This window comes from Amblyomma mixtum, chromosome 5, assembly GCF_055824585.1.
Source record: "Amblyomma mixtum isolate Tamu chromosome 5, ASM5582458v1, whole genome shotgun sequence".
NCBI classification, from domain to species: Eukaryota; Metazoa; Arthropoda; class Arachnida; order Ixodida; family Ixodidae; genus Amblyomma; species Amblyomma mixtum.
Genome location: NC_143016.1, coordinates 106,673,873 through 106,699,915, shown reverse-complemented (window position 1 = coordinate 106,699,915; position 26,043 = coordinate 106,673,873). Strand labels below are relative to the sequence as shown.

The 26,043-nt window shown below is 52.2% G+C and overlaps 1 protein-coding gene across 6 annotated transcripts in view; it reads right to left on the bottom strand.

Annotated features, from left to right (window-relative positions):
* The window catches only part of LOC149343277 (polypeptide N-acetylgalactosaminyltransferase 13-like), a 282,002-nt gene that overhangs the window by 22,209 nt on the left and 233,750 nt on the right, over positions 1–26,043 (bottom strand). For 4 of the 6 annotated variants that reach the window (XM_089545812.1, XM_089545813.1, XM_089545814.1 and 1 more), the window contains one exon: positions 4,032–5,094. In XM_089545812.1, the coding sequence (XP_089401938.1) occupies positions 4,032–4,251 (220 nt within the window). In that variant the 5' untranslated portion in view covers positions 4,252–5,094. Of the gene's footprint in view, positions 1–4,031; positions 5,095–7,274; positions 7,432–26,043 lie in introns of those variants that run through there. The other 2 variants (XM_089545817.1, XM_089545816.1) reach the window with 2 other exon arrangements.

The following is a 26,043-nucleotide window of genomic DNA, read 5'->3' as shown; positions in this document are numbered from 1 at the left end:
TACTGATCTGCCTGTCTAACTCAAATAGCGAAATAGTTTTAGTTTTACGATTGTTTGAACGTCCCAAAGTGACTCAGGCTATGAGGGACGCCGTAGTGGAGGGCTCCGGTAATTTCGACCACCTGGGGTTCTTTTAGCTGCACCGACATCGCACAGTACACGAGCCTCTAAAATTTCGCCTCTAAAGAAATTCGACCGCCGCGGCCGGGATCGAACCCGCGTCTTTCGGGTCAGCAGCCGAGTGCCATAACCGCTGAGCCACCCAAATAGCGAAGTAGAAATCAGATCCCTCTTCAAAACATATTCAAGTGCAGACCTCTAAACGATCAAAACGTTTCTACCAGTGGATATACTCAGCGGGCCACCCTGCCCCCAAAGCGAGCGAGAAGGGATTTCGCATAGCCAGTGATGTTTCATTTTTCGGAAAATCTGAGAAGTCAAATTTTGCGAAGAGGGAATTTTTTACGTAGTTTCAGGAAGCTTTAAAGACTGAAATTGTCGCGCTATTTCCAAACTGAGGGAGTTTTCAAGCTGCTGCAGGGCAAAACGGCCTAAAATAGGGAATTGGGGTCAGATTGAGGGAATTTTCGGTAACGGCATGGAACATCACTGCGCACAGCGCGCTCGTCTTGAATACGATTGGAAGATTCTGCTCTGAAGGGCTCTGCCAGTACCGTATATATGACATGCGATACAGATATGCAGTCCTGACGTCTATGGCGTTCTCCTAACGAGCAAGAGATTGTAGTGCGCGTTGAAGAACCCCAGCTGATCTAAATTAATCCGGAGCTATTCACAAAGCCTCAGAGCTGCTCGTTTGTCTTTGGAACGTGAGAACACAATCTCAATAGCGAGCAGTGGAAAGAAAGAGTCTGCGAAGAAAGGGGCAACGTGTCCCAAGCCACGCAGGGCGCAGGGCGACATATCTGTCACACCAACCGAGAATTAGCTCATCCTCACCTGAGGGTATTTAAGACGGTAGAGAAGTCTAGGCTCACCAACTTCGGCCCAGTGGAGCAGACTGAGCGTGAAGCAAACTTACACAGATTTAGAGCTTAAAGGGTGCCATGAGTACTCCATTATACATGGCTAAGACACAAATCCACACGGCACTGCGTGAGATTTAATACCCTGACGCAGCACGAGCTGGGATACGAGAGACGGCGCAGCCGTAGTGGATGGCCCCGGATAAATTTTTCGGCACATCCGGTACACGGGTGTTTCTACATTTCGTTTATCCGTCGCGGCAGGGATTCGATCATGTAACCTTGTGCTCAGCAGCCCAACGCCTCAACCACTGCGCCACCGCGGCGGTTTACGATCACCAAACACGACATAGAAAGTCGGGGTGCATCACGGGAAGCTGGCGCGATGGCTGCCCGCAACAAGAGAACAGCCCAAAAAATAGGTTATTTGATTCGTATATCAGTCCTATCAGCTCCCGAACCGCAATTCGGTTACAGTGCTCTAGAAGGTTCTAGAGCACTGTAATTCCGCTAAGTTGAGCCAGACGCTGCAACGCCTCCGCAGCGGTCCTCGCCAAAGCGGCTGAACTGTTTTTCAACAGTACGGACACGACTGAACGCGAAACGCTTTTGCGAGCTCGAAGTGGTGGGTTACGACGATTCTCACCGAAAGAGCGTGCCTCTTACTTTTTTGCAGCGAAAGCTGTTAAGGCCGCGTTCCCCGTTTATGTGGTGTCGGCGTCGTTGGCGTTGCACAACACTGTACAGAGTGGAGGCGGCCGGATGCGCACATCGCTCCACTCAGCCCAGCCGTGTAGAGTATCTGTCCTCGCTTCGGCGAGCGCGGCTTCGGCCGCTTATCTGATTTTTTCAGCAGCGTCCGCTCCGGCGGACGCAGTTGTTGCTGCGACGCGCGTCTTTTCTTGCCTTTTTCTCTTTCCTCTGATCTCTTACCTCTCCTCTATCTGCACGTGGCAGCGGTGGTGGCTTGGCTCGAGCCAGTAGCAGGCCCGTGCAATTTCCTTTTCATACTTCTCTCAGTCACAACAACAACAACAGCCCAGCCGTGGTCACGCTAACTGGTCAGAATGGAGTGACGTGACGTCACACATGACATCATCACAACGCACTACGCTGAACGTATCGAATGGTTACAATGTATCGACGTCGCGCAAGACGCAATGACAACGCGACAAGCTAAATGGCCAGAATGCTAACCTTTGATCGGTCCAAACACCGTGAAGTCACTCGTGACGTCACGAAATATTCACTAGAGTTTATCCGCGGTGCGGGCATAAAGGTGACAGACAACCCACACTCTTGCCAAGAGCTAGCAAACACTCCGAATTACATCGGCATATCACGTCACTCCAGCCGTCGCTGCAATTCGTATTAGCACAGCGGTAAAAGTCCGGCCAATATTCTTTTTCTTTTCTTTTTTTTTTTGCGGTGGTAAAGCCGTCTGCCAGGCGGTACCCGTGGCACCTGTCTTACGTGCAGGTTAGCAAGACTTTCGAGAATCACGAATGTTTCTTAGTGCGTTGCCAGAATATTCCACACAAGACCGCGGATCTGGGTCTTTTCGGCGCCTGACAGAGTGAAACGGCGCAACCACGTGAAGAACAAAGGAAAAGTTACACACAGCGTGTGCACGTCTCGCTTTTCCTTTGTTCTTCATGTGGTTGCGCTGGCGAGATGCGCTGTGTGTAGCGCTCAAAACGAAAGCTGAGCTTCCTCCTTACAGGTAAACAGTACCGAAACCGAAAACATGCCGGTCCCTTGCGGTGACACTCTTATTATTAGTTTTCATGTTTCTGCGTTATGTTAGTAACCCCGTCCGTCGGTTGTCCAGCCTGCACTAAAGTTCTGTTTACTTGAGCGGGTAGGCGGCAGTAATTAAACAGATGCGGCCTCCCAAAGTACAGCTTGAAACGGCTTGAGCGCATGCTCCATAGAAGCACACCCTCGCGACCACTATCCAACCATCGCACTTGTTTTTCGCGTGAAATATGGAACAGTTACCACGGCCAAACTTGGCAGAAATGACATCTAAGAACCACGCGTTCAAAAAAAAAAAATAAATAAAAAGCACTCTTTCCATTTCGCAGCGTATCTCTTTTCTTTTTCCATAAGTTTATTTACGGCGCACTGCGTTTTCCAACCAGGCTTTGTAAAAAAAAAACTTGGATGACGCTTAATCGGGGGAGTCCTCACACCACTCACAGGTTGGGCGAGTCCTCACACTACTCCTGGCGGGGTGGCATGCAGCCGTTATGCGATGCGCCACACTCCCGACAGACGGTTGCTTTTCAAACACAGCCATCGGTCGGGCTTGTGAGAACCAGGTTGCTCTTCCCGAGCTCCCCGTAAGGTTTATTTTTTGCACTGAGACAGTTCTCCGGGAGGCTGTATATTTGTTGACCCAATTTCTTGACGCGCTGAATTTGTTTGAATTAATTTCACTCCCACATGCTACGGTGGGGCAACAACGTGCCCACCGTGGCACGTGGACTAACCCCTTTCTCTTGACACGCCGCCGCCTTTTCTTGTGGACGGGACCTCTGGTGCTGCTGAATTAAAAGCCTCACATTTAATCGCCAGATTACATTAAACGTGGGCTTCAAGGTGTAAGCCACACCTAACTATTAACTAACTAATTAATAACACCTAACTAATTAGTGACCTGCTCTAATTCCTTCCTCCCTAAAACATGTCGTGACTGGAATAATCTTTCACCCACAGCCACCTGTGTTAGCGACACTGCGCGTTTTAAAAGCAAATTACTCACACTGTTAGAATCAGACCAATTGTGATATGTTGTTTACCCATATACAGACTATATAAAGTTTTCTTTTTTCAATCCTTTTATTTTTTTACTTCTGTACTTTTGTTCCCAATGTTTTCGTCCTGTCTCTAGCATCTTTCAATATTGTTCATATATATAGCGCTCTTTTTGATCTATGTATTGTATTTTTTCACTGTCCCACCCACTCTGTAATGCGAAAGCCCTGAGGGTAAAATAAATGTAATTAAATGAAATGAAACTCTACGCTTATATCAACTCACCGACGGGCACCCAGCTCCGGAGCTCTCCCCGGGGCGCCTGCAGGGACCGGGCCGAGGGCATGCGCTCGGCCGCGCCGGCGGCGCTAGACTTGGCCAGGCAGCCGGAGCCTATGCACTCGGTGTAGTACATGAGCAGCAGCGCGGCCACGCCGAACCACACGAGCGACGTGACGAGCACCACCTTGCACGTGTGCAGCCGCAGGACGCGCACCCGGAGCATGATGATGGCCGCTTCCCGCCTTCCTCACCACACACAACACACACCAGTTGGCACACTGCACCACACACACACGCACGCACAGAACGCGGCTGAGGTCAGGTCGTATACCCGCACGGCGAGGATGGAACGGAAACCTCGCGCACAGTCAGTCACTTTCACCGTGCCGACGGTTCCCGCGTAGGAAACGGGGCAGAGCCTGGGGTGAACGGGGAACGAAGGGAGGTGCAACAGAAAGGGCAGCGCCTCATGGGTCAGTTAGCAGTGGTGCTGGTTTTCTTTGCGGAGCAGTAACGACCGTTACCGGGCAGCAATGGTTTCTTCCCGAGTCCCGTCTCCGACTTGGAAGAGAACGTCCTAGGGAGCATTATCGCGCGAACCACTTAGAGATGACGACGGTAGCGGCCAACGTCCGTTGCATGATCTGGAGACAAGCATGTCCGCCTCGACTCCAACCGATACGACAAAACAACGGGGGCTCTGAAGGAGAGCCGGAGGACAGTGAAAACGCAAAACGAAACTATGCGCTGGAAACACTCCTCGTTACCTTTCTCGTTCTTCGCGCGGGGAAAGAGGGCGGCGTCAAGAGAAAAATAACGCAGCAAGAAAAAAGAAAGAAAAGTAAAGCTAAACTAACGGAAGCAAACAAGGGCTAAGTAGGTTGGTCATAACGCGCGCCTGTGCATGGCCGTGTGACGGTGGGCTTCGCAGCGGCGACAGCACGCCTGGCGTAACTGGAGGCAGCCGACGCAGGGGGCGCTGGAGCGGCCGTGGCTCAACATTGGTGGTCAACTGCTAGCCGGGCCAGGTTGGCGCCTCGCACTGTCCGGCTCGAAGGTGCTCGTCCTGCAGGGAGATCAAGAAAAAATAAAAATAAAGATCAAGTGCGGAAGGCGCAAAGTGAGGTGAAACTTCAAAAGCTGCCTTTTCATACGAGCGTACACTCGGATACAGTCGGCACTGCGCCTTACGTGTCTGATTCTCGTTTTCGATTACCGTAACTTCTCGCTTGTGCTAGCGTAATAAAACTAAACTAGCTGAAATAACCATACGATAGCAAGAGTTGTTGTCGGGCTATTTGGTCTGACACTTGAAACACCATGAAAGGTTTTTGTTTTTTTTTTGCGGAAAAAAAAAAAGAACCTTCAAATAACCATGCCACACTTCATGCCCCATGGAACGACACGCGGTGAACAGAAGGTATACAATGCGTAAGCAATATTTCCGCACATGCATAACCAGATCCCTCATCACGAAGGAAAAAAAGAGCATGAGGTTGCGACAAGAAAAACCTCTCGTGCTATCCTATAGGTTTCAATGACTGTTCGCCTCCTTCGCGTGTAGGTATGCGAAACACGACGCACCAGGTACAGTTACGCACAAACTGAAAAAAAAAACATAATAATAATAAAAAAGAAAAGGACGCAGTCAGCAGAGCCTGAATGCGGGAAACGTCAGACGTCAGCTACGCCTAAAAGCCTGGCGAGCGTCGGAAAGCGCGCAGCAGAGCGCGCAGTCAGGGCGGCGCGGTAGTTGCCAAGCGCGTGCTAGGATTTCAGCAGCGGCGGCAGAGGCAGAGGCGGGATGCAGCGGGTCGCGCGTGATTAACGATGGGAAAGCAGCGCGGCTTAACGTCGCAAAACGACCGCAAACGTGACGCCAAGCGACGCTTAATCAACGTCGCGTCGTGGTTGGTTAACCCTTCCCGAAAACGAAATGGGCCGAAAACCGCGCGTCGCGGACTAAAGAAGCGGCAACGCAGACCTTTTAATTTTATTTATTTTTGCGGAGTTTACACCCGAAGCAGGGAAAGAAGGTTGTGGATGGGGGATGTGGCGAAAATTCAAGCGTGTAACCACACAGCACGGTTCGCGAATCTGTCACACTGCTTAATATGAAGGGATTGGATTTCACCGCGCCTGCGCGGAATGCTGCTCCGCAAATTCACCTCCGCCGGTTGCGAGGGAAGATTTTTGCTGGAGCCGGCCCCCAGTTGATGTTGAAATCGCGCGGCAAAAATTTTAAAGAAAATACTCTATGAAAGCCATTCGCAGACGGTCATAGAATACGACACAAAAACAAGCAGGCATTACAGAGAATGCGACCTTAAGCTCAGGATTTATGTATTAATCCAACCCTTTATATCCCACCGGCTACGTATCTGTGGACACAAAGTACGACCACATTACTGACCATATAGCAGGAGTGAAGCTGTGAGCCAGCATTCAAATACTGCTACCGCGTGATACGCGGTCGCTAGGATACAAAGGGTTAACGGAGTACTAGCATGGATTCTTCACTGTATTGGGTACATGGAAAACCAATGGGCGACAGCAGTTACAAAGCATCGTTCAGTCTGAGTAAATACACATAACGGCACCTCTATATAGACAGCGAAAACTTGCATCAGCAGCCACGTTACGGTCGTGAAAGCACGCACACGCATCAGAAACTTTACTAAATCCATGACCGCTTCAACAAAAGCCGCCTCTCGAGCAGCGCAGAATCACAAATTCAGACGTGTAAATGACTCCGTTCCGCGAAAAAGATACAGCACAGCCAAAGAGGTCAGTTAACGGTTGTCCCCATGCGGGAACTGCTGTACTTTACGCGCAAACAGGACGCATACCGCACCGCATGCGTATACAAGAGAGAGGTTTACCAAACCGGAGACGTACTAGCGGAGACGTATACCGGTTTTATGTACGGGAGCTGCTCATGCGCAGTGGCAAGCATGCAGCCGGGTAGGACTACGGCGCGTGTGCGACAGGCGTACGTAAAACCAGCATACGTCTCCGCTAGTACGTCTCCGGTTTGCTAAAACTCCATACATAACGCCTCGCAGGAGAAGCGCCGTACATACATAACCGGCCACCTAGCGGTCTACGCCAAGTGCACACATACACAAGGTGAAAGTATACGGGAGCGAGGGTTAACTGCCTGCCACCGGAAGTAAGGAGACGGAAGCGAACGAAAGAAGAATAACAAAAAGAGAGAAAAGAACACGAAGGAAGCAAACTCGCAACCTTGCTGTCGACCCCGAACGCCGAGAGGCGAAAGCGGCATAAAAAGAGCGAGATCTCACTCCACGATGGCCGTCAGCAAAGAAAGGACTCTCGCCCGACGCGCGAAGAAGCCCCTATCACTACACCACCGCGGCATTTACCTCGGCCGCCCAGAAATTTACGGCACGGGTGAGAGAGAGGGAAGAAGGCGAGAGGGGTGGCATCGTCAAAGAGGCGAGCCACGAAACAGGGCCGCAGATACAACAGCTGTTCCGTCGATAAGTGCTTATCTGGCGATTCGCCACCGCGGCGGCCCCGAACGAGCGCCGCCTTCCGACGAGGGACCTTTCCCCGCCGTAAAGGACGAGATAGGATCGCCACACATCAGGGGGAAGACGCATCGCCGCAACATTTCCCCCTCTTCCTCGCATCCTCGGCTCGTCTTGTATCCACCCCCGCTCGGTGCGCGCGTGCGCGAGTCCGTTCTTTCAGAGCTCGCATTTCTTTTTTTATACCTTCGCCGAAGAACCTGTCTCTCTCCCTTTTACGACCACACACACACATGCGATCGGGGGCTCAGCGCGAGAATGATCGCGCTTGCGCGAAACAATTCAATTTAGCGTCAACGCGCATGAGAGCGAGAGGCGAAGAGGGAGAGGACAGATTACGATACATGACGACGCCGGCGAAACGACCACTGCCCACATAATATCGCTGTGCAGAGCGGCAATTTTTTTTTCCTTTCTTCTTTTTGCTCGGAGGTTTACAGCGAATGCTGCCCGAGGTACTTCTAGGGGAAATTTGTGGGCGGTGTTGTCGTAACTAAAAGCGCCCGAGTGGACCGTCCGTGTGTTTACTGTTCGTGGCATTCTTTGCAGCGCTGTAAAAAAAAAAAAAATCAGTATTAAAAAGTAGAATGGTTTATGGTTTTAGGGTTTAACGTCCCAAAGCGGCTCATGCTAAGCGGGACGCCGCAGTGAAGGGCTCCGGATGATTTCGACCCCCTGGGGTTCTTTACCGAGGACTGACATCGCACAGTACGTGGGCCACTAAGCATTCCGCGAATGCGACCGCCCCGGCCGGGATCGAACCCGCGTCTTTCGACCTAGGGTGCTTCGATGTAGCATCGAGGCACCCTAGCTGAAGCCCTCATGCCGATGGAACTGCATTCGTTTTTGCCGTCTTTTCTGTACCGTCGTCGCGTCTCCTGCGTTGTATAAACAAGATTAAGCACTTCCCACAAAGCAATCACTGTTAATTCGCCGCGAAATCAAGAATTTCGTGGGCTAATTGGAAGTACCATTCAAGGTTCGAAGGAAGTGCTTGACGTCCATTTCAGCGCGTAAAAATGGCAAGCGCCAAGATACCACGAGAGCTGCCTCAGTGAGCACACCGTTAAAAAAGCCAGTTAAGCACACATTCGCTGACGCTGTTCGTGAAATCGTTGCAAAAACTTTTTCAAAAGATAAGTCCTCGGAGTTTGATTACGTAACTGGAGTGCCTAGCGGGGAACCAGACTTGAAAGGTTTGAAGAAATGTCTACGCACAAAACTTTAAAGAGCAGAAGCACAGCTGACTCGTGATTAGCGAAAGGCAAAAGCGCCGAGTGCGTTAAAAGTGGCGTATGACGCTACAGAGCAGTAGCTGCAGCCTGTTTCTATGATCGGGTGCGCCGAGCCACGCTACAATAATACGAGGAAGAAGCTCGTTCTGAACCTCGTAATACAAAAAGTTCAAAGGTGACATTCACGGGCTATGCTCTTGCAAACTGCGTGGAAGAACAATCAAAGAGCGGAAAGTGCGGTGGAGAGGGAGCCTCTCAGGAGCTCTCCTCCGGTGCTGCGTGCTCAAAGTCGCCGTTGTGTGCATCCAATACCGTTATCCTGCGTCGCAGAAGTATGCTTTCGATATTGCCGCTCACTTTCCGATCCCCGACAATCGAACTCAAGCGTCACGAGACAGGCCGGCAAGAGGCGCGAGACAGAGGAAGAGAAATAAGCTCCAAATAGCGTGTTGAAGAAAAGAAATCGCACACATCCTCCCAACGATCAGGGCTATCTCTTCGGGAACAGCTGGAACATCATACCGTATGACAGTATACGCGCCGCTAAGCCTTGCAAAACACTGCGCATGCTCACAATAGCGCTCCCATGGCGGCGAGGAGCGGACCACAGAAATGCTGGAACAAACAAACAAACAAACAAACAAACAAGGTTAAGTAAATAGATAAATACTGTCTGCTAACTGCATCAGTAGAGAGATCCACGTTACCACGCTTCATTAATAGCATCCCAAAGACCAGCAGCGTTGTACTCTCCCTCTGATTCAGACGCAAACACGCCCACACACTTTATCCTCAACGCCGTCGGTTGGGCAAGCTAGCAAGCGTCAGTTGCCCAAGTTGCGCCACTACAATGAAATCAACATCGTCATCATTACCACCAAGCAGACGTCAGCGAGGAAGCTGCTTACGTCTGCCTGCCCTTGGGAAAACGAAAGTAAGAGAAGACGAGAGATACGGCAGGGCGAATACATAAATAGAGAGAGAAAAAAAACGCCGACCCCCGGCTGAGGCACGTCGAAAAGAAACGACCTCAGGTGCGTGGCAACGAAAAGATAGCGCGGGAGCTGCCGAGCCATAAAGCCTGACTTGGGCGTATCGCCGAAGCCGCATTCATTACCACGCGCCTCGTTTCACGCTGAAAGCGTGGAAAAGAGCAGCACGCGTACCACCATATACTACACGGACAGGCAGGCTCTCCTGAAGCGATGGATATACACATACGCCCAACAACGGTGTGAGGAAAGCTCGAAACACTTTCCGGACTTTGTTCCTCCAAAGTTTGTTCCTACCTTCCGCTCATCGAAGATACAACCCCCGGCATCACTTCCCCACGCCTGTCTTCTTTGACGCCCAAATTCACAATGCTGTCCGTCAGTAATTACCGTACTTGGCCACGTATAATCCCCTCCCCTCTTTTTTTTTCCCCGGAGAACGCACACACACCGGCGACAGGCCACACAATACCAATTAAAAACGCGTTCTAAGTATAACATTTAATCTGCGATTCCAAAAGCAACAGCTCACTGAAGTGCAGTACCACCGAAAAGTTGGGCTACACCGCGCCTTTCAGGCGCAACAAGGAAGACTTCCAACACTAGCGCAAGGTCTTAAAGATCGACGACGACGTATACAGACTGCAATTCCACTGAGGACGAGGACGGGTAAAAGCCTTGTCTTGAAATAATTTTACCGTTCACATATTAGCAAGAAGTCAACTTATGTGAAACTGTCTTGCGTAGCAGGTCGTGTTGCATGCAGGTAAAGACGGTACATATTTTCTTCTCTCGGTCGATATCAGCAACCTTGACGGACACACAAAGGCAGTGCGATAAGACAGCCCTCGGTGTGACGACGGGAGCACGTCAACAGCTCGACCCACACATCGCGCCTTTCACGCCCTAACCTAAACTAGTTCGGGCTGCAGCGTTGACGCAGGTTGGGGGCCCCGAGGTTTCCGCATAAAGCCAGACGCCGACCATCGCCAGCCTGATAACGCGCACAGCTTCCGCTCCGCCGACGAACGTATACCGCGCTCCAAAAATGCTGCCCAGCGTCGATCGGCGTTCGCGCTAAGAGAGCGCTTGTAAAGACTACCTGACCGAAGTACCCCCGCGTGCGGTCGTCTCCCAGCGAGATGAGACTTGGAAAGCATTTCATTCGCGGCACAGCTAATTACCTTTTCTCACAGCGATTAAAAAAATAAACAGCAAGGTTTCATCTACCACGGCTAAACCGCCAAAACAAGCGCTGAGCAGGTACAGCCTTTGTCAAAAGTAACCAGGCTACAAGGTTTGTTTCTCATTCGTATAACAGAGCCCTCACGGCTTCCCAAAAGATCGAAAGGTTCTCTGAAGGTGAGAACAGGGGTTCTTCTCGCCATACAGAGATTTAGAGCTTGAGGGCTGGCATAATAGCTTTAATATACGACTGAGAAGAAAAAAATCGCGCAGCCTGGTTACTTTTGACAAAGACTGTACGATTCAAGAGCGCCCTAATTCATCTCCACATCCACAAAGGCAATGTCTGGCTGTAACTCATAAGGTTGAAAAGACAAGAAGAGTCACTCTAGTAGACCCTTCAGATCGATCTTATATTAGGTGTGCGAACCCGCATCGTTCTACTCGCACGTATGCGCATACCAACGAATGAACATCGCGGCGCCCACGATATCAAGTGCCGCTGATCTACGTTCCTCCGTTTCCCCCTCCCCCTCCTCATCTCGAAAAAAAGGAAGAGTCTGGAACTCCCACCACAGCGCCAAGCTTTCATCTCACAGTCCAAGCTCACGACAGGAACAAACAACTCGGGCCGGACAAGGCGCGGGTGCATAAGGAAGGCAAATGAATGCCACGGAAACGCCACCAAGCGAGGAAGAAACAAAACAAAGCAGAGTAAATGCTGGGACGGAGAGCAGCGCTATAGGGGGACAGAAATGAGCCGGCGAAGCCCCGACGCAGCTCGTTGGGCAGCCAATCGCGTCGCGCGGCCGCCGGCGCGACAGCTGGCTACAAATGGCGCTCGTGATTTGCATAATTCGCCGGCGGCCCAGCGCCTCTCACGTTTCTCGATTTGGTCCACTCACGCGAACGGCGCGCATCGCTTTCCCCTCATCGCACGCGAGCGCAGCGGCGAAGCTACACTCGCGGCTCGAAGGGGGGGGGGGGGGGGGGGTGAATAGCATATCGCCGGGCTATGCGTGCCAGCAATTCCCCCACGCAAGCGTTGCTCATTCAGTACGCGAAGCTTACGGTTCGCAAGAAGGACGGGAAAGTGTGAAATGCGAAAGAGGACAAGGGGAAGGTGGGCAGCGTTATACTTTGGTCGCCCTCCTGAAATTCCGTGCACCGCTGCGGTGTGGCTCGGAGCGCGCATGGCTGCACGCTTGTCTATTTAGTTACAGCTTACGAGCAGCACCAAGTTTACCGCTATCCGCCTCGTCACTATTCTCTGCTTTTCCTCCGTTGTACCATCCAGTTCGTTAGACAACGTATTTTTTGATACGTTAACCTAAAGGAATATCCACGTATATTAAGTAGCTGCACGAACTGAAATATGCAGAATTTATGCTGAAAGTAAAGCCTGATGAAAAACGACACGGTAGCCAGGACAGGAGAGGCTGTTCTGAAATCCGTGCTCGGTGAGACGCACGGGCTGTCCAGGAAACAAATGTAACAAGTGAAGGAGGGCTAGTTGGTGGTTGACAGTGGAGTGCAGAAAACAAAGCCCGCACAAATCTATCCGAAGTGAGACGTACGCGAAACGCTCGAGAAGCGCGGCGCGCCGACCCATAAAGCGAAACACACGGCGGTCAAATGCGTCCTCTCTTCACGGACGGACCGACGGCGGGGGGTGCGCCGGCTTTCGCGAGTGTGCGTCGAATTAGCGAAACGACGCCGCGCCTGCGTGAGGGCAGCGCGCTCGCACGGTCGACCGCTCTCTCCTGCGGCCGGCCATACATCATCCCGGCCGTTGGCTCAACCCTGCCGCCGCCGCGCCCGGCGTCCCGTAATCGCTCCAATTAAGCGTCCAAAACGAACGACACAAAAACACGGTGCGACAGTCCTGTAAATGATCGTCCGACGCACCGCACTAGGAATCCACAACGCAGGATCTTTTTTTTTTTTCTCCCTCTTCATTTCGCGTTAAAAAAAGGAGCACGGGAAGGGGAAACACGATTAGACTGTCTGTCCACCGGCGCGAAAATACGCGACTCTCGCCACGGCTAGCCAGTTCGCGATCGCCATCATTCGTCCACGAGGACAGAACGAACTAGCTTTTTATAGGAGCCGATTATCCTCCACTTGATTCCACTCTGAGCACGAAGCAAGCGGAAGATTGGTTGGCTTATTGGCAACTGAGGCAAGCGGAAGAACACGAAGGCGATCCAGCGGCCGTCAGCAGCCAATAACATGCGTAAACCATCCCTGCGACCCGAGCGCCAGAATGAAGGATTCCGGAGACAACAACTAACGCGTTAGATCGAGAAAAGCCTGGAAACCGTGGCACTCACTGCCTCGATCATGAACCCGTACTTCGCCACTGCGCCGCCACCAGTCAAGCGAGCCAGGCTCCGTTCGGTCCAGTTTTAACCTCAGGACTACGTCGCTGCCTTGGCAGCACGCTTTGTTGTGTGTTAGCACCAAGGAAACGTGCTCTCCGCTACCATAACCGTCGCGCTGTCTCCGAGCGGCAGCGACATTTCTACGGCATTCACCGATGTACGGCGACGGCGGTTTTGTGCAAGAGCAACCTATTTCGTCCTTTCAAAAAGGCAGTAATCGTGGAAAGAGGCACACACGAACCCACATACACGTATTATTTTCTCTTCAAGCGCCTATGCGCTGAGTAAAACGCACAATGATTTTGTTCTTGTTTTTCTCGAAAACAAAAAAAGTTAAATGGACAACAAAGCTACAATGCGCGAGCCGCGAGGCCCGCCAGTCGAGGGTTGCGGGTCGATTTCGAAGATCTGGGTGTTCATTAACGCGAATCGAAATTCCAAAAAGCATGGGCAATTTCACGTTTCGCCTCTCCATCGAAAATGTATAGCCACTCAGCTCAGACTACCAACCACAAAATGCACCGGGTTGTTATACCAAGCACATCCCCATCCCGTTGTCATACATTAACCCGCGCAGTTATTAAACCCTTAGGAAACGCGCGTGCGCCCCTCGCTAATAACTTCTCCGTGAGAGTATATCCTCGCCACCACATGCAGGCGTCGAAAGAAGACACTCGCGGATGAAAACGCGCAATTCTGGACGCCGTTCGATTGCCTGCTTCCTCTCCCTGCCTCCCTTTCTCTCTCTCTCAAATGTAAGCCTCCCTCTCCGACAAACGCTGCTAGTACAGAGTTCCCGCAGTCCATCTGCGTGCGCACACAAGTGTCTGGGGAGAGCGTGTTGAAATGCGCGCGGGCTCCTTCTACCGACCGACCGCTACCCCTCTTTCGTCAGAGCCGGACGGCGAGAAACCGAGCGCGAAAGGCGGACGGGGTGCGTAACCGAGGCGCCGCGCCCAATTAGCATAAAGAGGCCCCGAATTTGCATTCCCGAAAACCTCGGGCTGCGCGAGGAGGAGAAGGAAGACAGGCCGTCATGCTTGCCTCGCCGCGTGCTCGTCCACGGTGCAAACCTCTTGTGCTACACTCCCACTCTCTCCTACTTTCCTCCTCCCCTCGTGGTTCGCACAAGAAAGTTGCGACGCGTATATATTAAGGGGAAAGAAGGAAAAGAAAATTAAGTGCCAGCAGCGCTCGCTCGTTTCCTTGCCAGAAGACGAGCTGGACGCGCTCATTAGGTTCATCCAAGCGGAGAACTGGCGGTCAGAAACGACGATTACGCGGTATACACAGCGCGTACACGCGAGAACGGCAGCCGCGATAAAGGAGGCGCTTGGAGCCGGGGACATAGCGGGGAAGGAAGTTTTCTTACTTTTATTTTTAACCAATATAAGCAGAAAAGCCTTTCATTCTCAGCGGGCAGCTTCACCTAGTTTTTTTTTTCTTTTTCTTGGAACGATATCCATCTATGCCATCGACGCGTCACGCTTTCGCGCACTCCAGAGAGTGTTCATACATATTTCGTTTGAAAGCAAAAAAAACCATCTGTGCGCCGCTACCAGGATACGGAACGGCTTCGGGACATTCGTTACACACGTCCTCGCGGCCGCATTTACTGCGGGCAAACGCCAGCAGGCGTTGCATGCGAGATGACGAACGGTGGCTCATCTCTCTGCCTACGGGGTTGTTCAGCCATAGCCGTGGCAGCGAAGGCAGTGCCTGAAAGCGCATCGCGTGCGGGTGAAAACGTCCGACGAGCCCACGCGCGACTGCGGAGGGAAATTATTTATGGGCCCGGCCAGGCACGTCCTCCGCAAGGAACCGCAAGCAGCGGGATGAAAAAGTGCCCCGGTGTGGGCGTTTTCGGACCAGGCAGACACGAAAACACAAACATTTGGCCAAATTTATGCACTGGCGGGACGATGCAGTCCCGTCACTCCATATATACCCTAGAAGTCAGACTGACTTATACCACGCTGCCGGCGACCATATACTGCGCTCTGCGCTTTATGGCCGTCTAATGCGATGGGATAAACACTGCGGAAAGCGGTGGCTCAGCGGCTATGGTGCTCGGCTGCTGACCCAAAAAGACGCGGGTTCGATCCCGGCCGCGGCGGCTAGAATTTCTTTGGAGGAGAAATTCTAGAGGCCCGTGTACTGTGCGATGTCAGTGCACGTTAAAGAACCCCAGGTGGTCGAAATTTCCGGAGCCCTCCACTACGGCGTCTCTCATAGCCTTAGTCGCTTTGGGACGTTAAACCCCATAAACCAAACCAAACCATTCAGACTGGCATCTCGATGCATAACTTCACCACAGGTGGCCTCCACTGCTTCGTGACGGAAGCCTGGGCCACATCATGTGCACTGGAAGTCATACGAACGCGAATGCAAGCCAACAGTCACTCTTTCCGACACACACAGAACAATAGTTCCTGAAAGAGATAAGAAAAGGCAAGCGAAGAGACCGATAGTACGTACTAGATGGACTCAATATTCCGAAGAAAAAAAAAATGAAAGGGAAAATTTTTTTTCCCCAAAAATAAAAGGAAGAAATAATACAAATACGTACTTACGCTTGTAAGGTAGTTGCGCAATCGCCAGAGAAACGATCGCTGTGGAAGTGAAGAGCCTCCAATTTATCGCAGACATTACAATGTCAGGAACGACCTTCCTAGCAAGGCCGAGAGAGATGGAATTTATGAGGTCTTTTCAGCGCTCTCTAGAGCTCGAAAGACCATTTTTATTTTTTGATACAGAAAAGTAAAAATAAAAAGGAATGTAAAATGGCCTCAATGAACATGTAACGCAGTACAAGCGGCATGAAGGACGCTGGACTTTACTACCTACAAAGAAATGGTCCGCACAGGAAATGTCTGCAGAGCCCCACGAACCACCTTCACTAGGCAAGCGAGCTTCCCCGCAGCAACACCATCCACAAGGAGAAGCCCGCTTTCAAAATTTGACCCATTGAGTGCCACGGCAAGGGGCATGCCTGGCTAAGTTTTATACCCTTCTACTCAAACCTAGACGCACCGAACTTTCTTGCGCCTGCTGCGAAGTTGCAGAGGGGAAACTTGAGGAGACACACAGTGGAGAAAGAACAGAACAGACCAAGGCAGAGGAACGACCAACAGAAAAGCCAACATTTATTTCGAGAAGAGTGCAAGCTTTTATATTCAACAGTACGACAGGAAATTATAACCAAGAAAAGAGCCTAGAGAAATAAGAAAGACAGAAAGAATACAGATGCACGTTTCTGCAACGTGTGGATTGGACGTTGCGAATAAATAGATGCTGCCTCGTCGAAATAAACGGTGGTAGTCTCAGCGCTCTCCTATAACGAAACGGACGGCGGGCCACCTCTCAACGTCTGGACCGCACGATGACTGAAGCGTTCCGCTCATACTTTTTTCTACCCCCAATTCAAACCGAAAAGTGTACAAAGGTAAAAGAGAAAATTTCAGTCCCCCCCCCCCCCAAAAAAAAAAAAAAAGAAAAACGAAACGAGGAAGCGGATGAGAGAAGACAGCTCCCGCTGATCGGCACCTCTGGTCAAACGCGATAAATTCGCTGCGCGGACGCGTCCAGCTCTTCCGAAATCGATAATAAAAAAGCTGGAATTTTAGAATGAAACGAGAATACCGGAAGGTAAGCGGGAGCTAGGGAAGAGAGAGAGAGAGAGAAAAAATAAAAACCCATCAACTTGAGAGCTGGCTCCTAGCCCACACAGCCGAGGCGAGCACGGTCAGTGAGCACCGTTTCTCGCACGAAAGTCACGTTCGCCGTGACTCAGCACAAAATGTCGCCCCCGCCGCCGCTGCCCAAAAGAGCGAGACGACGACGACGACGGCTTCTCCGCGGAATAAGCCGGGCGTCAAGCAGCCGGAACGGTGCTGCAGTGAGCGGCCCGCATAAGAAGAAGCCAAGCCGAATGTGCCCGGGAATGAAGGAGCGGAGGAAAGCAGAAAAAGAGTGACGTGAAAGAAAGATGTAGTGAGGCGTGCGTGTGTGTGCTTGCCCGTGTAAACAGAGATCAAGAGTATACATACTCTTATACGGCGTGAAGAGAAAAGGTGACCCAACCGAAGAGCGAGTTCCAACCAGGGGAGAAAAACGACTGCACGACGCGAGGAGAAAAAAAAATAAAGGAAAAAAAAGAGAAGAAAAAGGGGAAACGAAACAACCGACGCAACCAAGTGGAAAATGGCCGACGGACGATGATGAAACTGAGTTTTTTTTAAACAAGATAAGCGCGGTTTTTTTCCACCCTCTTTTTATTCCAACCAAGAAGAGCGCTAATGCAAACAAGAGAGATATCCGGACGTCGCGCGAAAATGTACGCGCCTTTTTTTTTAATCCTTTTTTTTTTTCATTAACCGTTTCTTTTGCGATGCTCCCGTGTTTGGAGAACGGCTGCAGGGACTGCTAAAAGCAACACGGGCGGACGAACGAAGCGAGGCCCAGGGGTAACACACAGACAAAGGAGCCGGTGAAGTGAGGAGATGCGTATACACATATCTATAAAACAAACGATACAAGAACGAGAAGGCGAAGGGCGCAGTTAGGACGAAAAGAAAAAGACGTGAGAAATGTCGCAGCTGCTCGCGCAGCTCTCATAACATGGACGAGACAGCATGGAACCCATGCGCGCTTCCTTTCCACCCACCGCCCTTCTACTCTCGCGATTCTTTTCCCCTCGTCGGCGGGTCAGCGAACGTCAAATCGAATCCACTGAAGTCACGTCGCACTCCAGCCAGTGCCGACACGGACGGCCGACTGGAGCACTGCTCCTCCGCTATACGCTTGGAGCGTCGACTTTTCCGCAGTGCTGCTCGAAACCTGCCGCTCGCATTTCCTTTTATTTTTCTCTCTGCCGCGGGAGAACAGAAGTCAAAGTGTATTGCGAGTAGAGTTCGCTCTTCCGGAACTGCAATATGCCGAGCAGTGTCGAATCGTGAAAGCCATCGGGTGACAAAACGTAGCGTTTCGAAAGGACAAAGGCGAGTACCGGACGGGTGCTCGTCCGGCAATCACATGCCAAGCATCTGACGCGCCCCTGGAGGACACTCCAAAAGGTGTCTCGAACTTTGGGCGTTAAACGATAAATCCAACTCACTCTTTCTCACAACCACGCTTACTTGAAAGTAGAGTGATAGAAGCTTCGTTTGCACCAGCATTGTCCAGGCAAGGCGAGAGAGAACGTGACGCTGTATAGTTCAGCTTGTTAGGTAGAGACGCCCTGGTGGAGGGCTTCAGATTCATTTGGACCACCAGGGGTGTTCTTACCGTGTACGTACAATGCACAACACTCGGGATTTTTTTTTACATTTCGCCCGGAACCATCGAAATGCGGTCGCCGTTCCGCGGTCGTTACGTTCAATGGGCGAACGCTATAAACACTAAGTCAATGCGGCGTGTCAAACGCTTTGCGTTCACTCCAAATAACAGTTACGAGTTGGAGTATGCGGAACATCGGCTAATATCGGCGCGGAGACAGATGATAATAATCGGTCAAACGAACATACAGAATGACAAGTACAGAAGCATCTGCCAGGACGTGATGAGCGGTTACAGGAAAAAATCGGGCAGTGTAGATCGGGCAGTGTAGATCGGGCAGTGTAGATCTGGCATGACGCGCAACGTAAGAAGAGAGAGAGAGAAAGAGAGAGAGAGAAAAAGGATATCTTTACATTATCCAGTCGCACACTTACCATACTGTGCTGACTGTTTCACAACTTCTTTTATCTAATAATACGGACCTACAGCCCATGCAGAGTGTTTAAAAACGCGAGTACGTGCTATCGACAGCCATCCGTCAGGCATGAACCTGACAGAGAGGGAAATCAATATTCAAGCGAAGGCCAGACGCAGCAAGAAGGCTCGTCGGGGGCGTGAGCCACGCGTAGACCCAAAGGCCGCCCGCGCGATGTAAGCCGTCGAAGCCGCGGGAAAAGGAAGGCGAACTCAATAATGGCGGAAAAATAAGAAGCGTGGGGGGAGCGGTGTCTCGAAGAAGGCAGCTGTTGCAAGGCCACATCGGCGGTGGGAAAAAAAAAAAAAAAGAACGGGACCGCCAAGAACAAAGGCCACGAAAAAAAAGAAAAATGATCGCCTCGGCGCCCAGCTTCAATCTTTAAGCATGATGGAACGAAGCCACGTCGCAAATGCGCCCGCCGCTAGTTTCCTCTCCTTTGTTTCAGGATCCCAGCCGAGTCTCGAAGACGCCCCCGCCTCTCCCCTCGCTGCTCGCCAAGAAGAAGGCAGACGGCCACAAGGAAACGGATAGAATTAAGCCGCACTGTGTTTCCGCAATGTTTCATATATCTGCAGGGAGGAAGAAAGGGGGGGGGGTGGGGGGGGGGGGGGGGGACAGCTCAGGCGATTCTGGAAATACATACTGGCCCTTCGCCGCCTCGAAGGATCTCGGAACGACTGCGGGTTCTGTTCTGCATAATATACAGCCTCCTCGTGACGGCGCCATATTGGCTTATCGCATCAAGTCGCGGACGCCGCTTTCTGAAACCCGCGGATTTCTTTATTAAGCCCGCTCTGCTCGACGCTGGGAAACGCCCATCGCTGGACTTGGGACCTCCTTAAGCGCGAAATGAGGAATAAAAGGGAAATGGGGATAGAGGCAGAGAGCAGGTGAAAGGTACTCTTAATCCTAGTACGCTCAATTAAGAAGGCAAAAAGTTAAAGGAGGCGTTCATGTAAAGTGACAGGCGTCTTAACGTCGGCTCTTAAGAAGGTCGCGTCATTAAGGAGTCAGTCATTAAGGAGGTCATGGTCAGGTGTAATAGGTTTAATGCGTCACATTATCCAAGGTCATGCGACAAATTAAAACAGGCGATGCCACCTTGCTATGTGATGACGTCATCTAGGGAGGGCGCCGGCTACGAGTTTTCTGGCGGTGTGGCTACAACTACGGACGCTGCCAATAAAGAAAAACAATTAAAAAAACGAAAGTTAACTACCTCTCAATAACGTCGTCGCAAAAAAAAATGAAATCCATAAAAACGCCAACGAATATAAAACTTCATTTTTCAATAGTTACGCCAAGCAGTGGGAGACTCCTCGCGAGTTCCTTCAGCACAGAAAAAAAAATTAAAAATAGCACGCAAAAGGTAAATAATTATCCACTTTCCTTTGACGGTACTGGTATTATAACAAAGAGGAAATGCATAAAGTCCGACCGGCATCCACACATCTTTCCACATTTTATAATCCTCTACAATCGCCGGTCCGAACTTGCCAGGGCTTTCTCAATGTGGCGTCGTTCTCGAGAGACGTGCTTCGAACACCCGGAGAAAATGTCCCTCTCTGGCACAGTAGTCGGATGATTCCGCGAAAATTCTCACAGCCAAATGACGCCGCGCGCACACATACGCCGAGGCGCCATACGCCGCTCTTCTTCTGAGTTCCCCATCCGTTACGCGGCGAAGAAGAGGAAGAGGAAGTGGATGCCCTCCGTTTCCCAGCCGTCTCCAAGGAGGACTTGCGCACGTAACTTATACACCGCGCGCCACCGACGTGAAACGGTGTATAAGCCGCCGCTACCGCCGTCCGGAGAATGCACACACACGGAGTTCCCGAGGGGGTATCCCACTATATAAACGAAAGAGCCTCGCGAGTCCGAACGAGGCGTGCGACGATTTGGGACCTCGCCATGCACGAAAAGACCGTCTCCGCAGCGCCGCAGTAGAGAGAGACAAAAAAAGACATAAGGGGAAGAGACACAACACATGGAGGAGGAAAATGAGAGAGAGAGAGAGAGAGAGAGAGAGAGAGAGAGAGAGAGAGAGAGAGAGAGAGAGAGAGAAAGGACCGGAGAGTACGGAGGAGAAAAAGCGAGGCTAAAAAGAACGACGCTTCTATAACGGCGTCGCCGTCACGCGAGCAGAAAGAAGAGGACGATTCTGCTCACCAACAAGCCGACGGCGTCGTCATTCTTTGCTGAAACAGCGCCCCAAGCGGGCAACGGCGAAGAACAACGAACGAGGTGGAGACAAAGAGCAAAAAATGAGGAGCCGGTGAATTTCTCCCCCCACGCACAAAAACGGCCGCGAGAAAGTCCTCCGTCTGCAGTTTGTGCGTGCGGATATATCGCGCCCAGCGAAGAGGTGCGATGTGGATCGTAAAAGGAGGGCTTTCAGCGCGTCTCGTTGTTCTTCGCGCCCAGTTCTCTCTCCCCCCCTTTCAGTCTCTCCCTTTTCTTTTGTCACACTTCGCCGCCAGCCGCAAGCGCGCTCATTTCGATCAGAGGCGCATCGCAGGAAGAGGAGGATGGAGGAATGAACCTCCGCTTCCGGCGCATTTCTTGGCTGGCCGGGAGGAGAACGACTCTGCTCGCGCACCGCGACGCGTTTTGAGTCGCACTTTTTCACGGGGCCCGCGAGGAGACGGGTAAATGCGCAGCGCGGTTCTGCCCTCGGGCGCACAGAGAAGAGAGTTGCAGGAGGTTCCGGAAATGAACGGCGCGGGGGAAACGGAGAGGTAAGTAGGAGAATGAAGAAAAAACAATGGAGAAGAAAAGTTGCCGGTTAGAAGAGTGCGATGACGAAGAAGGCAGCCTAGCTTTCGCCCCCCCCCCCCCCCCCCCCCCCCCACGCACACATGCGCGGAGAGTCGACAGAGGGGAAACAGGGGTGCGTCCCAGTCACGGTTCCACGCATACGGAATGGGGCTCAGAATGAAAGCTTGGCGACGGTCGTGAGAGCGATGCTTATGCGTGGCGAGCGAGAAATGCGCGGCGCGGCGCACGTAGGAAATGGACTGGGGGGAGGGGGGGGGGGATAGAAATCGTAAAAAATAACAGAGTACGTCTTCTTTTCCCAATTTCACTCCCGCTGCTTTCCCCATTACTGCCCTTATACTTTCCCATTTACCCTTCAGTGCACTTCCCACCCTCTCTGCACCCCCTCGCCACCAGCGTCTCATATTTTCTTTGTCCAAGTTTTACACAGAAGTCGAGCGGGCTTTCGAGTGCTCTTTGTTTGTTCGGTGAAATGTTCTTAGGTAGACCATCGTTTCAAAGCTGTAGATACGCACTTTAATAACTGTTTGCATACCTATTGCGCAGTTTTTTTTTTTCAGGCCGCGGCTACCAGTGGCTACTGAGCGGCCAAACAAGTCGACGCACTACTCGCCACCTTCACACACTACATTAGAAGGTGCCACGGCTTCTCGGAAAGAGACTGCCTCTTCCGGAGAGGGCCGCTGGCTTCCCAATTCAAACTACGCGATCACCGCGCACTCCTTTCGCCGACGTCTCGACGCGAAACCGTGCCTTTCCTCTTCCTCCCAAAGGGACGCCCGTGACGCCACCACGACCACATGCATCGCGAAGCAGCTTTCGCCTTGCACCTAGGCGAGAAAGAGAAAAGGGGCAGGGGGGAGGGACAACAGAGAGAGGGGGAGGAGAGAGAAAGAGGCTCGCGTCGGGAGCGCTAATTAAGCAGCGCGCCCGACGCGGCTCAGCGGCGCCATTAGGGGAATCACGCCGCAGAATCCCCAAACACCGGCGCGGTCGCCGCCGAGGCACTATACCACCACACTCTCTCGGCGAGCGCTATACTACAGTGCTGTTTGTGTTGTGCGCGTCACTTCCACCGTTCCCTTCTCCTGCAGCATTTCCGCTCTTCCCGGCCTCTGACACGGCACGCGCACGTCCGGCACTTCGGAGGGGAAAGAAAGGACGTCCGACCACGCATTCCGCCTCGGGCTGCTGTTTGCGTCCCGTGGAAGAACAGGAGGGAGAGCGGTCGGCGCACGAAGCAGCGGGAGCGTGTCCGCTGGCAGAGTGGCCACTGGCGGCCAACGGCACTAGCTACTACAGAGTGACGCAAGGCACAAAGGCAGCAGTAGTTTCGGGCTGTTGCAATCTGCATGCCTGCCTCCTCTTCTTGCACTTGCTAGTAGTGGAAGAAGCGCAGCGCGCTCGGACACGCGTGCAACGAAGACAAATCGGCTGGGAGCGTGACCTCGCTCCCGCCGTGCTCGCGTCACCGAGTTTCGCGACAGAGAGAATAAGGAGAGAGAGACAGTGCGAGGGAGGGAGGGGGGAGGAGTGAGAAAGCGCAGCGGTGGCGAACTTTCTTCCTCTCTTCGAGAGAGAGCGAAGCTGTGCGGCGGAGTCTGTTCGCGCGGTAGAGTCGCTCAGCCGTGGCATGCGCAGCGCCGATCTCCTTATAAGGCCGCGTGAAAATTCGAAGGAGACGCGCAGAAGCAGGGAGAAGTGACGCGCGAATGAAGGCCTTTTTTTTTTTTAAATATGCTGCTTGATCTACCTCGACGATTCTGTTTGTTGTTTTGGCACAAACAAAACTGCGCAGACACACGCGGGAAACGCTGGCTGCGCAACCACGGCACAAATGCATCGCCTATACCGACTGCCGACGTCCCCAAAGCAGGTAAAGCCGTGACTACGGACAACTTGAGACCCATCTCATTAACCTCGTGTGTGGGAAAGCTCATGGAGACGATGGTTCGGGATCGCCTCTCTCCATACATGGAGGGTAAGGGCCTCTTTGCAGACACTATGTTCGGGTTCCGCCCGCACATGTATGCACAGGATGTCCTACTCCAACTACACAGGGACATAATACAACCCTCAACCATGCAACAAAACGACAAGGCCATTCTCGCCCTCGATCTTAAGGGGGCGTTTGACAATGTTAAACATGCCACCATACTCTCTAACTTGAACACCACTAACTGCGGGGCGAAGGTCTTCGCCTATGTCAGAGACTTCCTCTCTGCGCGTCAGGCACTCCTCCGGATCGAGGAATACGGCCCGTACTCAATGGGTACACGAGGTACACCGCAGGGGGCAGTAGAGAGTTTTAGCTGAGCGTTTTTACGGCCAGCGGCGCTGAGCGGCCCAGCGGATACACCAGCGGAGCGTCGAGCGAGAAAAGACTTTTAAGGCCGTTGTACGATCGCTTTTAAGCGGATCCGCCAGGCAGGCGGACTGGCGGACCGAACGACCAGACAATAGGCATTCGCCCCGTTCGGCAGGCGGAAGGAAAGTTGGTGAACTTCAACTTTGGGGCGGACGAGCGAACCGCCCGGCGACCGAATTGCAGCGATTGGCTGCTTTTTACGTGACGTAGGCATCCGCTCCTGCCGGGCAAGATGGCCGTCCGTCGACTGAACTGGGAGCGAGGCATAGGTCAAGGCTGTAGTGGTGGCACCTATGCCGCGAGGCATACTATATTGGCCACATGTTGATATTACGAGTGTTCAGAGCGACTGCGAACTTCTCCGCGTGCAGCAGCGGCGAGCAGCGACAGTTTCCCGAGTTGAAATCGACGCTGATGTAGTTGACAGAGCGCCTCTTCAAACCGACGCAAGACCTACGCGTTGGCTGTGTCACGAAGTGTTTATATGGAGCTGTTTGTGGTTGCTGCAAGAGTTCCTAATTCCTGCGAGGATCATCACGCACAGCGGCGAACAACAGCTGCTCACGGTGAACTTTTGTGCGTGCATGAGCTGCGTAGCACAGTGACTAGTGTCCGCGTAGTGAAAGTGATTGCGATCGAAGCGAGTGCTTTTACGTCAAGGCAGTGAAATGTGCGCCTTCGAGAGCTCACTACGCACGCCGTGCTTTCCGAATGCTGAAATGAGCGCGGCGTTGTGCAGCTAGTCGCATCGGTTGCGATGGTTGCAGTGATCGCGACCGAAGCGTGCACATGACGTTGTTGCTGGCTACGCATTCGTTACCATTTTGTTCGCGATTCGTGTTGGCACTGTGCTTGAGAATTGCCGTGTGTGCGACGTGACGCGACGCGAGCTTGGCTGCATGGCCGTAGGACTGTTTTGCGGCGACAACAGCGATGTCGCCATCCTCTGCGCTTTGGTGCTCCATTCAGTACGTTTTGTGATGATGGGTGCTCGGGTTACGACTCGCCGGAGAAACTGTGTAACCTGTGTTAAAACATCGGTGCAGTGCAGATGTATCTTCGGGAGCGTCATTTCTTTTATTTCCTGCCGGCTGTGCGCACATTTGCCTGCAATAAACATATCGGCGTGATGAATGGGTGACTGAACACTTCCGCTAGCCATTTCGGTTTAGGTTGTAACAACATGGAAACAAGAATCATTGCCGCTTTTGAATCACAACTGATTGACAGTGTACAAATCTCTAATATGTGCCAACTCATAAGTCTGTTTTTCATGAGCATTTCAATCGTTAGTCGCGAGGACGAAATGGTGCATTAAGTCAGTTCTATTTTACCCCATTTTTGTCTCACAGTGTACGGTGCTGAGCTCGTTGCTCTAAATGTTAAAAGAAGTAGACAGAGAGCGAGAGAGAGAAACAGAGGGAGGGGAGGGGGGGGGGGGGCGGCGTGCGCAAAGGGGAACAATCGCGCGCGACTGCGACTCGCATCCGCAGCGTCGCGGAAAGTGCCCAAGTCGAAGCCCATTTCCCCTAAGTCCTCGGATTCTCTCCGTCCTCATTCAGTATGTACGAAGCCGGTGCCCGAGTTGGAAACGGGGCCGCGCTCTCGCGCGCGAGTCCCTTCCGGCGCCGAGAAAATCGACCAAGCAAGTGGAATAGAGGAGGACGAAGCAGAGGCACACGCGCAGTCCCCGAGTATATAGGATAAGAAGACTGCATGCGCGCACTCCCGCGGCACCGCGTCACGCTTGGCAAGGCCGAAGCC